Here is a 14,878-nt window from a genome sequence, read left to right on the forward strand (position 1 = left end):
CACAGCCCAGGAGAAGACAGTTTCATACTTCAAGGCTATGTTATTACACAGCTCAAAAAAAATTTACTGTTGTCTGCTGCAAAGACCCTTTATTCTTTACCTTCCATTCATAATCCAGTTGTTTAATTGCTCGACAAACTTCAGACATGATATCATTTGGTCTACTCTGACTCCGTATTCCCAAGTGCCACTTGGCTCTTCTTACACCTTGGTGTTTTGACTTCTGTGGATTCAGCTCATCAAGAGTATGGCGGGGACGTGGTACTTCAGCTACTAAGAATGGCACTCTTTCAGGATGAGGTCGAGACAGATTGTGATCATCAAGAAAAAAATCCAGTGGGCTTGTAGCCAAGTAGAAGTCTTTGGCCTCATTCATTATTCTCCTATTATCTATAATGAGGTGATAAGCAACCACTAAAGGATCCTGATGATTTTGGCTGTACAGACAACTTAGCACTTCTTCTTCAGTGCATTCAAACTTCTCACACACTTCTTTTAAGGCTTCATCATCAATCATGGTAGAACTATATGACAGGTCTTCAGGAAACAGGTACTTGGGAAGGTCCTGCTTAAACCATTCATGTTCTCTAGATTTAAAAATAAAATCTGAGTATATATATGCAAAGCAAGCATTTTTATTATTAAATTATTTTTAAAATAAAATTATTCATAGTCTATACAAAAAAGATCAACAGTTGTCAATACAAGTCCCCTTCTGTGCAACACAACAGTACATAGTGAAAAGTAATCATCTCCTTCACAAGATTTTGCTAGACATTTTGCAGGAGACTGAAAAATGCCTCTTTCTTCTAAGGGTTTCAACTACCTGATCTTGAATAATATCTTTCTATAAGTCAACCAGCTTTTTATATAAATAGTTGTGGTTTTGGCCTTGGGTTTGTAGTTAGAGGTAGTAAAAAGAAAAATAATTTTAGTTTTGAGATATTTTCAACTGAAATATATATGCTACCCAATCAAAGTTGTTCCTCCCCAAGTACATACATAAGAATACTTAACAAATTAAAGAAATCTTGATACTGAATAGTTTTTTTTAGTAGATGTTTGAACACTGAAGTCACATGCTTCCCACCCCCAACAAGCTGCCTATGAGTTTTCCATTCAGAAAACCCCTGCTGTCTCTTCAAGCCTTAAAGAGTTGAGGGAAGGCTACAGAAGAGCTGATCTGTACCTCTTTACTAGTGTGTCCATAGGCTAAGAGTGAAAAGGAAATATATAGAAGGAACCAAATACTTAGGTTGCTCAATCATACAGAAATAAATAATTTTGTGTGCCTAGAGTAAGCTGTTTAATTAGTCAAAGGATATGATATTATGCTAATTTTATAAGTATTCTATTCTATAGCATAAAGAATTGCTACAGATTTAAGAGCAGTTATATTGATCAAGCTCTAGTCAGTATGAGCCTGAGAACATGCTTTAGCACAACTGAATTGGTCAAAATGTACTTGCATCATATGAAAGCAATTAACTTAGAAGTAGAAAAAGCATTTCCTATATGATTATAAAGCACAGCTCTAGCTGAAAAACTGATTATTTTGTCACTGTTTGTTACAGTGGGCCTCTTTGCATGCACATACTGCTAGAAAAATTAAGGGAGTCAAAGTCAAAAGTTTATCTTTTAAACTGAGATGATGTCTCATAGCTAACAAGACAAAATTGTTTAGGATTCAAAAATCCATCCATGCTCTGTAGGCAACAATTTTCAACATATTTTTTCATATCACTTGTCTTTCGGACTTATTTAACATGACTTAGATGAATGGATAGGAACTTAGCTTAAGTTTTACAATATTTAGTTCTCAGTGCTTTGATTTCTGTAAGGCTTCTCAATGACTTCTATGCCTCAGTCTTCAACAGCAAGTGCTCCAGCCACACCCCCCAAGTTAAGCAAGGGAGTGGGAGAATGGAGTCCCTAAGCCCATTGTAGAAAAATATCAGGTTCAAGACTATGTAAAGAACATGAATGTGCACAAGTCCATGGGACCCAATGAGATTCATTCATGGGTCCTGACGGAGCTGGCAGAGAAAGTTGCTAAGCCACTATCCATCATTTTTGAAAAATAGTGGCAGTCAGGTGAAATTCCCAAGGACTGGAAAAAAGGAAATGCAATTCCCATTTTTAAAAAGGGGAAAGCAGAAGACTCAGGGTACTACAGCCCAGTCAGTCTCACCTCTGTGCCAGGCAAGATCACGGAGCAGATTCTCCTGGAAATTATGCTAAGGCACGTGGAAAACAGAGGTGATTGTGATTTGGTGATCTTCTGTGACAGGGCTACAGCATTGGTAGATAGGGCAGAGCAACTGGCATCATCTGCCTGAACTTGCGCAAAGTGTTTGACACAGTCCCGCATGACATCCATGTCTCCAAATTGGAGAGACATGGATTTGATGGATGGCCCACTCAGTGGATAAAGAACTGGCTGGTAGCATGCAAAGAGTTGGGGTCAACAGCTCATTGTCCACATGGAGACCAGTGATGAGTGGTGTCCCTCAGGGGTGGGTACTGGGGCCAATATTGTTCAACATCTTTGTCAACAACATGGACAGTGGGATCGAGGACACCCCCAGCAAATTTGCTGACACCATCGAGCTGTGTGGTGCAGTTGACACAATGGAGGGAAAGGATGCCATCTAGAGGGACTTTGACACACTTGAGAAGTGGGCCTGTGTAAACCTCATCAAGTTCAACAAAACAAAGTGCGAAGTCCTACACCTGGGTCAAAGAAATCCCAGGCACACCTACAGGTTGGGCAGAGAAGTGATTGAGAGCAGCTCTGCAGAGAAGGACTTGGGGGTGATAAGTAATGAAAAATTCACCATGAGCTGGCAGTCAGTACTCACAGCCCAGAAAGCCAATGGAATCCTGGGCTTCATCCAAAGGAGCATGGCCAGCAGGGTGAGGGAGGTGATTCTCCCCCTCTGTTCTGCTCTTGTGAGACTCCACCTGGAGTACTGCATTCAGGTCTGGTGTCCCCAACATAAAGACATGGATTTGTTGGAGCAAGTCTAGAGAAGGGAGACTAACTTGATAAGAGGATTGGAGCACCTTCTCTATGAAGACAGGCTGAGAAAGTTCGGGCTGTTCAGCCTGGAGAACTCACATCACCTTCCAGTATCTGAAGGAGCCTACAGGAAAGCCAGAGAGGGACTCTTTGTTAAGAACTGTAGTGATAGGACAAGGAGTAATGGGTACAAATTGAAAGAGGGGAAACTTAGGTTAAATATTAGGGAGAAATTCTTTATTGTGTGGGTGGTCAGGCACTGGGACAGGTTGCCCAGGAGGTTGTGGATGCCCCATCCCTGGAAGTGTTCAAGGCCAGGTTGGATAAGGCCTTGAGCTATGGAGAGTAAGACAGAGAGTACAGTGGAACTGATAAAGGAGCCTGATATCTTAGGCCTGATTGAGCAGAAACCATAGGAGAGACAGACACAGATAACTGCTCCCTGGTGTAGAAGCGACCAAGAGACATGTTGTGAAACTTTGTGATAAGATAATGATTACCAGGCAACGGATGTCATGCGTAACCAACAGGAGATTGTTACCAAAAATAGAACCCTATATGTGTCATACAAGTCAATCCTAAATAAATACTTTGTATTCTCAATAAAAATCATCTTCTGATCCAAGTTCAGATGTCCCTGTCTCTCCATCGTCAATAACTGGTAGCCCTGTGTGAGGAGCAAGAACCAGCCTATCTGGCTGCAGTCGGCAAGACCTCAGAACTGGAAGTGCTAGTGCCAGAACCAGGAGTGGGCCCAAAATAATCTCTCCACAAAGAAGGAGGTGAGTCAGGGGGAACATGGGACAAAGCATGTCTAAAGAGAGAGGCATTTTTAAACTAATGCTTGCTTTTCTTGTAAAACATTGCAAGTCCTTGCCAAAGCTGGACTTCAAGCTCATTCTAAAATGGGTGGATGTTAAACGTTCTGACATCGCTGCCTCCTCTATTTTTACAAGTGCTGTTTGGGATGATGTGGGAGTTAAGCTCTATGATTTAGCCACTATAGGACACAAGTTGGCAATGTGTATGCTCCCATCCTGGATAATGAATTTTGAGACATTGAAAAAGCAAGAGCAGTCTCAGGCTGTATCCTCTGCAGATACTGCTGGCCTCCTACCCCACTCTGACTCTCCCTACCCACTTGAAACTGGCCCTCTGATACTGAAGAGTGGCTGCAGCTATCAACCTCCCCTCTGCCCAAATAAAGGAGGGGAAGGCATCTTGTCTCATGGTTGTTAACAGCCTAGATTGCTACCTGCGGCTCTAGCAGTGAGGACAGGGACCCCATCTGTCGGATCTCAAGATCTCAGTCCTGAGATGCTGAGCCACCGAGACCCTGGGGGGGCTCGGGACTCCTGGAATGTTGCCAGAAGTGTCTGGTAGCTGGACTTTAACCCTACACAGGAGACGACAAGGATGAGGGCTTCACAGGGTGAAGGGTGAAAAGATTAGCTAATTAGAGGGTGAGACACAAGGTTTAAGATTTATGTACAGGGGGGTTTAGAGGAGTAAGATGGAGGAATTGGGGTGTGTCCTGCCCTCCTTCTTCTTCCTCCTCTCCTCCATCTTCTTTGGCCACGGTGGCACTTTTGGATTGGTTATTATTGAGAGTACACCGAGTTATAAGAATAGATGGTATTGGGGAAAAATGATAAATATTGTACACGTCACAATGGGTATAAAGATAGGTGCCTGCCCCGGAGGGCAGGGACAGTGTGCCCATGGCTGACTGCTGAGCGGATCTTTGTTAGGCTGAAAGAACATCTTTTAGATAAACAATTAATAAACATAAAACCAGAAAGAAGAACTGAAGCCTCTTCTCGTCCTTCGACACGCGGGCTGCCCCAAGGCCACCCCCGGGCCTTCCAGGCCCCTCAAACAGCCGAGATAAACCGGACACCCATCGACCAGGGACCTTCAGATAATAAGACTGATCTATTGCCTCCTGATCCTCATGATAACTGGATGCAGTTAAAGAAAAAGGCTCTTAAGGAGGGGGATTTTGATATCGCAGCGAAAATAGTTGTGCCAGTCAGGCTTTGCGGTGCCAGGGGAAACAACCCACAGTGGGAACCCCTTGCTATTCGGAAATTAAGGGACTACTCCACACGGCTACAGAACACGGGCTAGGGTCTCCCTATTTTGTTAATCTTTTACAGTCTACATTGTCAACTCATCCTATGACCCCCTCATAATTTCAAGGGACTGGCAAAAGTATTATTAACCCCAACTCAGTATGCTATTTTTGATGCTCAGTGGAAAAAGGGGTTAGAAGTTTTGCTTGTAAGGTTTGTAGGGCATACAAACCAGAATATCACAGCCCTCATGATTGACCACCTGGCCGGGGAAGGGGCTCACTCAGACCCTGTGGGGCAAGCCCGCATTCCTAGAGAAGCCCTTGAGGGCATTACTGAAGCTGCGCGTATCGCATTTTTAAAGGTTCCCGATGCTGCGACCCCCCAAAAAGTATTTACTACTGTAAAGCAAGGACCAGCTGAATCTCATATGCAATTTATTGACAGCTTAAAACAAGCTTGTGAAAGACAAATTGAGAATGACATTGTCAGAGAGGTGTTGCTTTTAAAATTAGCTGTTGAAAATGCGAATGAGGACTGTAAAAAACTGCTTAAGTCCTTGCCTAAGGAGGAACCCACCCTGCTGGAAATGATTGAAGCATGTAATTGCCTCAGCACACTTCAGCATACAGCAACAGTTACTTATGAGGCTGTGGGGGCTGGTATAGCTAATGCCTTTACAGCTTTGAAGATTATGCCAGGGGACCCACAAACATGCTTCGGGTGCAAAAAATCTGGGCATTTGAAAAAGGACTGTTTCCAAAAGGGGGAGGCCAGATCCAAAGCTCACAGTATTTGCCCTCAGTGCCATAAAGGAAGGCATTATCCTAATCAATGTCATTCCAAGTATGATTTTGAAGGGCACCCGATATAGAGAAACCGGAGCTGAAGCACGGGGTGGCACCGCGCACAGACACAAATGCCCCAGTGGATGCCTCAGAGCGGAACACAGCAAGCCTCAGTCCAGCCACTGCCACAAGCAGCCTTTGCCGGACCGTTGCGGATTTACAACTCACCACACCAGGAAGCACCGGACTGGACCTGGCAACCTCCATCACAGTAACATTACTTGATTCATCTGTTCATTTGCTTCCCACAGGAGTTTTTTGTCCACCAGGGCAGCATATGCATGCATTGCTTTTAGGTTAGTCATCCACCTCTTTGATGAGACTGTTTGTTCTCTCTGGGGTTATAGACTCTGACTCTGACTATGAAATTATGATTATGGCCTGGACACCTCAACCACCTTGCACCATTCCCCAAGGAACTCGAATAGTTCAATTGATTTTACTTCCCCAAACCATGAGCGTACCGTTCACAGACATAACGCGATAAGGGGAATTTGGGTCTACTAGGACACCCAAGTATGCTGGGTACAACCTATATTAGAACAATGCCCCTCATGCCGATGTACCCTGACATTAAATGGACAAGAGATAACACTTGTCAGTCTCATAGACACAGGGGTTGATGTTACAGTTATCTCTCAAGCTAAATGGCCCTCACAATGGTCCCTTGCTGAAGTGCCTCAGGCACTTTCAGGCATTGGAGGGAGCAGCTGCAGGTATCAAAGCTGGCACTTGATATAGATCAAAGGCCCTGAGGGACACCTCACCTCAGTCAAATAATTTGTGTTACCAGTGTCGATGGTGCTATGGGGGAGGGATGTTCTCTACCAATGGAACTTTAGAATTCAATCAGATTTTTAATGGGGGCCATTGAAGCATGCAACACTTTAAAACCAACCTGAAAAACAGAAAATCCAGTTTGGGTGGATCAATGGTCCCTACCATTGCAAAAACTGTGTGCATTAATGGAGTTGGTCCAACAACAACTCCAGAAAGGACATATTGTCCCTTCTACCAGTCCTTGGAATTCTTCTGTATTTGTTATCAAAAAACAAACTGGCATGTTGCATTTACTCCATGATCTTAAAAAAATCAACGCAGCTATGGAGGACATGAGGGCATTACAGCCTGGTCTCCCACCTCCTACCACGATCCCCCAAAACTGCCACTTGACTGTTATTGATTTAAAAGATTGATTTTTTTAATATTCCTTTACGTCCTGATGATGCGCCTAAATTTGCCTTTTCAGTTTTAACCACAAACATGCAGGTTCTCTTACAGTGATATCACTGGGTTGTTTTACTTAAAGGCATGAAAAACTCCTGTACTATTTGCCAGTGATATGTTGCTAAGGTCCTCAAACATGTTCGTCAACAAATGCCTAATATTCTCTTTTATCATCATATGGATGATGTTCTTGTAGCAGCTGAAGAATGGGAAGTCATGGAGAAAACCTTAGCCCTTGTTACATAAGCTGTAAATAATGCAGGGCTTTGCATAGCTCCTGAAAAGGTCCGAAAACACCTCCCATGGAGGTATTTGTGGTGGCACATTGGAGTCCATTCAATTTCCCCCCAAGCTCTGCAAATTCAGACAAACATTCGCACCTTACATGATGTGCAAAAACTTTTGGGAGCAATCAACTGGGTGTTCCTTGATAGGAATTTCAAATGCAGAGCTAAGTCCTTTGAATTGCTAAAATAAGACTCAGACCTTTTATCACCTAGGTAACTTTACAAGCTCAGCAGGTGCTGCAATGCGTATCTGATACCTTAGTAAGCCAACAAGCCGAACACTGGGCATCTGAACTGACTTTCTTTTTAATAATTTTGCGTCCAGCAAAAAGGCCCCACACTTTGATTTATCAATGAGACTCCAAGGCACCAGACCCTTTGTTTATCATTGAATGGATTTTTTTACCACACCAAATGACCAAAATCATCAGTACTCAACATGAAATTATGGCCCAATTAGTTGTTAAGGCCTGACAAAGACTCACTTCTGTTGAGGGAGTGGAATTTTCCACTATTTTCCTATCTCTTACCACCTTTTATTAGAATTGGATATTTCAGGAATCAGAGGATGTTCAGATGGCCTTTGCTGAATTCAGTGGACAAATCTCAATACATCCTCCAAAACATAAGCTTTTAATACCTCTATTTCAATTGATAGAAAAACCAAAGAAGAGTGAGGTTCCACTTCAAGCTTTAACAGTATTCATAGATGGTTCTGGTCGCTCTCATAAATCAGTGGTAATATGGAGAGATCCCTCTTCTAGTGCCTGGAGAGCAGATGCATCCACAATTGAGGGGTCCCCCCAAATTGTTGAACTTGCTGCTGTTGTCAGAGCTTTTAAAAAATTTTCTGTTCCTTTTAATGTGGTTACAGATTCAGCTAATGATGCAGGAATCGTGATGAGAGCTGAGGCATCAGAGAGGTTGAAAATTAACAACTTTTTAATTGGTTGCAGCTCCTTGTTTTTTTCTTTTAAAATAGAACGTCCCTTTACTTTGTTATGCATATTCGATTGCATATAGACCTTCCCGGATTTTTGGCTGAAGGGAACAGGCAGGCTGACCTTTGAACAATGCCTGTACTACAAACTGTTCTACCTAATAAGATAGAACAGGCTAAATTGAGCCATTCTTTTTTTCACCAAAATGCTGCTGCTTTGCTTTGACATGATGGCATTACCAAAGCCCAAGCTTCAGCAATTATTGCTGTTTGTCCTGATTGCCAAAGGTGTTCTTTTCCCTCTGTTGCAGGTCTTAATCCCAGAGGGCTTCAGAGCCTTCAAATCTGGCAGTCAGACTTTACCCATTTTTCTGAATTTGGCTGTTGAAAATACATTCATTCCTCTATTGATATCTTTTTTGATGCTCTTTTTGCATCAGTCCATTCAAGGGCAACAGCTAAAGATGTCTGTAGACACTTCACTGCTGTTTTTGCAACTCTTGGTATACCATCTGAAGTAAGGACAGACAATGGACCAGATTATACTTCCCGTCAAGTTACTATTTTTTTTGCCTTGTGGGGAATTATGCACAAAACAAGTATTCCTCATTCCCCAACAGGCCAGTCTATCATTGAACAGGCTTATGGCTGCCTCAAGCATCTCTTAAGTCAACAGAAGGGGGAACCGGAGATGGCATCCCTGCCGAGAGACTACAGAAAGCCCTTTATGTTTTCAACTCTTTTCATTGTTCTTTGATGGACCCCAACCCACCGATTGTTCGACATTTTAATTGTAATTTACAATTACAACAAAAGGAAAAACCCCTTGTTTTAGTGAAGGATCCAGAATTCAGTAAAATACTGGGGCCTTACCCTTTGGTCACCTGGGGTAGAGGTTTTGCTAGTGTCTCCACAGAGAATGGTCCCAAGTGGATTCCAGCAAATAATGTGAAGCTGTTTACAGAACCTTTGACTGCATCATCAGAAGATTCACCTTATCACCAACATCAGAGGAGAATCCTTGTGAACAGGATCTAGCCACATCAGCACCTGTTTGACCTATGCAAATGTGTTGAATATGGGATACTGTGGTACTGCACATCTCATAAAAGGCAAGGTGCTTGCTGTCAATGTGATCCAACGAGAAGCAGCAAAAATAACACAAATTCAACGATTAGTGTGTGGGTATAAGTTGGATCTACCTGAACAATTGGAAATTACTCCAAACCAGTGGCTTATTCCTACTGAGAATAAGGATAAATTATGACTTCCTGAATATTATAGTATTTACTGGGAATTGTTTCTAGTGCTCAGACATTGCCTGTTAACCAACCTAAAACAGATGTTTGGGTAACCTTGGTGAATGTTACAGGACAAGATATGTTGTGTTTGGCCACTGCATCCCCTGATAATCGTTTTTCAACATGCCTTGCTGCTCTGCCCTTAGACAATTGGCCTTGCCTGAGTCAGGCAAATACAATGTTGCAAAACAGCAATCATGCTGATGCCTGGGATCAATGGACCCCTTATTTTCCCTGGTGTCCCTTGAGGCTCGAGAGTTAGAACTTCTGGGCTCAGTGAAAATGGATCTTTGTAAAAGGTTTAATTATTCTGGGAAAAATCAGTCTAAGGCTTGGGCTGTTTCCCCTCATGAACCTGTGTATAAAAATGCGAGCACATGGTGTAATTATACATCCAGGATTATTTCTTGCTCAACCAATGCTCCATTACTTTTACCTCCTGGAGTATTTTTAATTTGTGGGGATTGGGCTTGGCCTGCCATCCCATTGCATAATAAAAGGAAGACCATGTAGCCTTGGGTGATTATCCCTTTTAACCCCAAACACATCTGTGATTTTTTGTCACGGTACGATAGGTTGGATTCAAACCTATATAGAGGACCCTCAGCCAACCCTGTTTAAGCTTAGAGGCAGGCACACCACTGGCCAGAGATCTAAGTGGGGAGAGATCTCAACCCATCAGCTGTTTTAACATGGGACTTTCAAACCCCCTATATAAAGAGTCTTCCATAATAAACCGCTGCTGTTTGTCTCATGATCTTCGGAGAGTTCATGTCATTTGTCTGTCTCTGACCACGACCTCACGTAACACGTGGTGCTCCTGTGTGAGGACACAGCCATCTCTGTGTACAGTGCAGGGGAGACAAAAACAGCATAGAAGCCAGAGAAGCTGGAAGAGCTGAAAAAAAACCCCAAATGGCAGAGGAGCTGAAAAAGCTGAAAAATAGAAGAAAAACCCCACTGAAAAAATCGTGGCTTTGTCTCTGTGCAGGATCATCCAGTTATGAAGGTATGGAAACTTCTTCTAGAGGAATGGGACGTCGATTATGATGAAGAGGCACTGTTAGCTTTAATAATGTGGGCTAAGAACCACGGATTGGACACAACTAAAGAGGCGGCCCTTGATTTGAATACCTGGGTGCGAACTGGCCAATTTATAATTCAAGCAGCTTCCAGAGGTGATGAAAGCCCAATAAAAGTTATAAAGCCCCGGAAAGTTATTTTAGATTTGATGAGTGTTGCAGTAAAGTGGAAAAATTATAAGAAAAAGGCCTCATAATATCAGGCCTGCTCTGTTAGCCTGTCATTTCTTCTAAGGGAAGCTAGCACTTTGCAAGTTCCCATGTGAAAGCAATCCTGGTGTGAGCAGTTTGTTAGCATAACAATCTATTCCTGCGTGAAAAAACAACTAGCCACCTCTATGAATTGTTTTTACACCGTCATAAAAATGAAAACTATCTCTCACAAACAACTTTTCCTGCATGTACACACCGGGGGTTTGAGTGACCAGTCAATACAGGATAACAACTTGTTACTAACCAATAAAAGTAATTGGCAAGAAAGCTACTAACCAATTGGAGTCACACATGAGGTCTGTAAAACTGTATAAAACCGAGTTACATGAATAAAGAAGGGGCTTTTTCCACGATGAAGAAAATGGAGTCGGCATGATTAATTCCCATAGATGAGACTGTTAAATACCGGAGCACATGGTGAGGACTGGGCACCAGAGGCATTAGTGGGGGAGTTGGGCACCCTTCCAAGCCCACAGAGCATGTAGCTGGATGAAATGGTCACCCTGTGGGGCTCTGCCATCCTGTGCGGCTGTGTCACCCTGAATGTGCCCCCTGCACCAGCACCGTACCCTGGCAAGCCACTTTCCACAACCCCCACACGTGGCAGTGCTCCGGTGCACGGACAAACTGCGTCAGGCAACAATGAGCCAGATTATGCGATCGCTCCACGTGGCAGGGCTTCAGTGTGTTTCCACTATGCAACAGAGGGGAGCGGAAGAGCTCAGAGTGGCAGCAATTCTGCAGTGGCCAGTGGGGCCCCAGCAGCAGGCGGAACCACAGCAAGTAGCGAAGGTGCGCCTGCGCCAAGATGCTGGGCGGTGCTGGAACACCCTGTTCCCATAGCACAGGGATGCAGTGTGGTGCCAGAACGCCCTGTGCCCACGCTGTGGGGGTGCTGTGCAGCACCAGAGCACCCAGTGTCCACGCTGTGGGGCTGATGTGCTGGGTCAGACCACACCGCCATCTTGGCTGAGCATCCTGTGACCATGACACAGCTCCATGGGGCTCCCGGGATCACCCCCTCACCACCGGAGCTGCCCACGCCCATCATCACCATGGAAATGCCTGGACCGCCCCTGCCTGGAGCTGGTTGGCTCAGCCCACAAACTGCGCCCACAGTCCCAGCTCTGCTGGTCACGCCTGCTGCTGCAACACAGGGATGGGGCCCAAGATGATGTCACTAGAAATGCCTGGATGTTGTCACTACATCACATCCGGAAATGCACCGAAACCATGAAGTCCCAGCACCACGATGCTGAGTCCCGCTCCCAGCCCAGCACCTGTCGCTGCCATAGCACCATCACACCTACAGCCAAAGTTCTAACAACCCAAAGAAGCCCTTGCAACCCTGCTGACAACAGCTCCAGCCTCTCTGATGTTCCGAGCAGAAACCATCCCCACTTGTGACCTGGTAATCTTCTGGATGGAGGTAAAACAAAAAGCAATAGAATGTGGGGATAGAGAGGGGGGCTGAACTAATTTTTGTACCCATGTATTCACCATCATCAGAGGACTAGCAGTGAGAGGGGGAGCAATTGCAGCATTCCCAGTTGTATGAGGTAATGGGACAACACCCAACAAATATGTGCCCTTTAATTGGCAAATCCTTTCAGAACTATGCCAACTGGCTGTTAAACACAGGTTAGGATCACCTGCTGTTGCAAATAGGCTTCGATTTATAACTGCTAGTGAATTAACCCCCTGCCTGGACGTCTTATGCAGAAGACCAGGGACTGCAAAATTCAAGAGCTTCACAGCAGGACCCATGTTTTGGGTCAGGGATTTCTCAACCTATGGGATTGCCCCCCATGGAAGACCCAAAAACCCAAGTACACCTGGACCCCTTAATCCTAGCCCAAGCAAAGGACTTAGAAATGCGAGCTCTAACAAAAAGTACAAATATGCCTGTGTCTTCCCAAAGTTATTCAAGTATAAGATAAAACCCCAACAAACTATATATGTGGTTCATAGAGCAATTACAAGATGCTGTGGAAAAACAGATAGCAAACAGAAAAGCAAGGAGCCAATTAATACTACAGTTAGCACAAGATAATGCAAATGAAGACTGTAGAAAGATAATAGATGCATTATCTAAAGAGAATCCATCCCTAGAGGATATGATAAATGCATGTCCTAAGGTTGTAACTGTATCTCACAACATGGATATGTTAGCTAATACTATTACAGCTGCTGTTAAACAAACTCACCATTGTTACAGATGTGGACAACAAGGCCATGTGAAGGTAAACTGGTCACACCAGTCCATATCACAGGGGACATTTCAAAGACAGCCCCAAATGTACTAGATGCAGGTAGAAAGTGACCAAAGACCTAATATGGTCTGTCCTGCCTGAGCCCACAAGCAGCATCCTTCTGACGGCCTGTGTAAGAGATGGTCCGAAGTTTCCCTCTTTTGCCCTACGACCGTTGCAAGGACAGAGACCAAGACCCTGAAGACCCTGACTGGAGTTCTGGCCTGGTTGAGGTAAATGCTCACCAAATGATTGTTTGCAGGTGTGCTTGCTGTGTCACCACAGTCTTACACCTGCTTCATGCTACCTGCTCATCACAATAGCCCATGAATTTCCCCACCTTTTGGCCAGATGCCACCCTCTTTGGAGAAAGTCTGACTTCCTAGGGTAACTATAGTAGGAGTCCTAGTAAAATATTTGTACTGTATAAGTGGCCTTGCCCTGATCCTAGTTGTTCTAAACGGGCTGCAGCTGTGATGTCCTTAATTGGGCAGCATCTGTGGCTAATGAAGATAACTGGGATAAAAGGGGGTGGGTTGGCCAGTTGGGGAGAGCTTTGGGGAAGCCCTGATGAAGAAGCAGGAGCAACACTGCTGTGAAGAGCTGTGTGTGAGAAAACCACCCAGAAGGTACGAGACTTTAGAACTATGATAACAACAATAAGAGAACAACAAGTGGTGATCCCGACGTGATAGAAGATAGGACAGCCGAGAGCTGTGGCAGCCTGAGAGCTGGGACTCTAGAAATATAACAACAATGAGTGGTAATAGAAGATAGGACAGCTGAGAGCTGTGGCAGTCTGAGAGGTGTGACTCTAGAAATATAACAACAACAAGACGTGATAGAAGATAGGACAGCTGAGAGCTGTAGAAGAACGTGGCCTTTGAGTCGAGGAGCTGTGACAGCCAGGAGCTGTGAGAAGTATGGCCTTTGAGCAAGGAGCTGTGTGTGTTGTACATGGCCTTTGAGTCATGGGGAAATGTATGTATTGTACTTTAATATCTGTATTGTATTTGAATATCTATAAGTAAAAGAAAAGGGGGAAATATAGTAGGAGTCCTAGTAAAATATGTGTACTGTATAAGTGGCCTTGCCCTGATCCTAGTTGTTCTAAATGGGCTGCAGCTGTGATGTCCTTAATTGGGTGGCATCTGTGGCTAATGAAGATAACTGGGATAAAAGGGGGTGGTTTGGCCGGTCAGGGAGAGCCTTGGAGGAGCCCTAATGAAGAAGCAGGAGCAACACTGCTGTGAAGAGCTGCGTGTGAGAAAACCACCCAGAAGGTACAGGACTTTAGAAATATGATAACAACAATAAGAGAACAACAGGTAACTTTGGTGATCCCGCATGGAAAATCCCTCATCTGCCTCACAACCACCATGACGGACGGAGGATTGAAGCCCCCTCCCAAGGACTAAGACTGAGACCCTTATAATTCCAACACAGGGGCCCAGGCCTGACTGAAGTGGGATGTTTGCCAACTGTTGCCTGCAGATGTATTCTCCGGACCAAGAACAATGGGTCCTGCTCACTGCTGAAATTGACTTGCCCTGCTTCAGAACATGGACTGTCTGTACCCATTTTTCAATAGACTTATTTCTCCATTGTCTTTTACCTATTGCCCCCTTGTC

At 44.2% G+C, this 14,878-nt stretch overlaps 1 protein-coding gene across 17 annotated transcripts in view; it reads right to left on the reverse strand.

The window, feature by feature from the left end:
• LOC141726960 (5'-AMP-activated protein kinase catalytic subunit alpha-1-like) overlaps positions 1–14,878 on the reverse strand; it is a 114,419-nt gene that overhangs the window by 25,194 nt on the left and 74,347 nt on the right. For all 17 annotated transcript variants that reach the window (XR_012577918.1, XR_012577917.1, XM_074532096.1 and 14 more), the window contains one exon: positions 101–587. Coding sequence is in view for 15 of the 17 variants with exons in the window: in XM_074532096.1 (XP_074388197.1) it covers positions 101–587 (487 nt within the window). In the remaining 2 variants the exon portion in view is untranslated. The remainder of the gene's footprint in view (positions 1–100; positions 588–14,878) is intronic.

The sequence above is a fragment of the Zonotrichia albicollis genome, chromosome W (assembly GCF_047830755.1).
Source record: "Zonotrichia albicollis isolate bZonAlb1 chromosome W, bZonAlb1.hap1, whole genome shotgun sequence".
In the NCBI taxonomy this organism is placed as follows: Eukaryota; Metazoa; Chordata; class Aves; order Passeriformes; family Passerellidae; genus Zonotrichia; species Zonotrichia albicollis.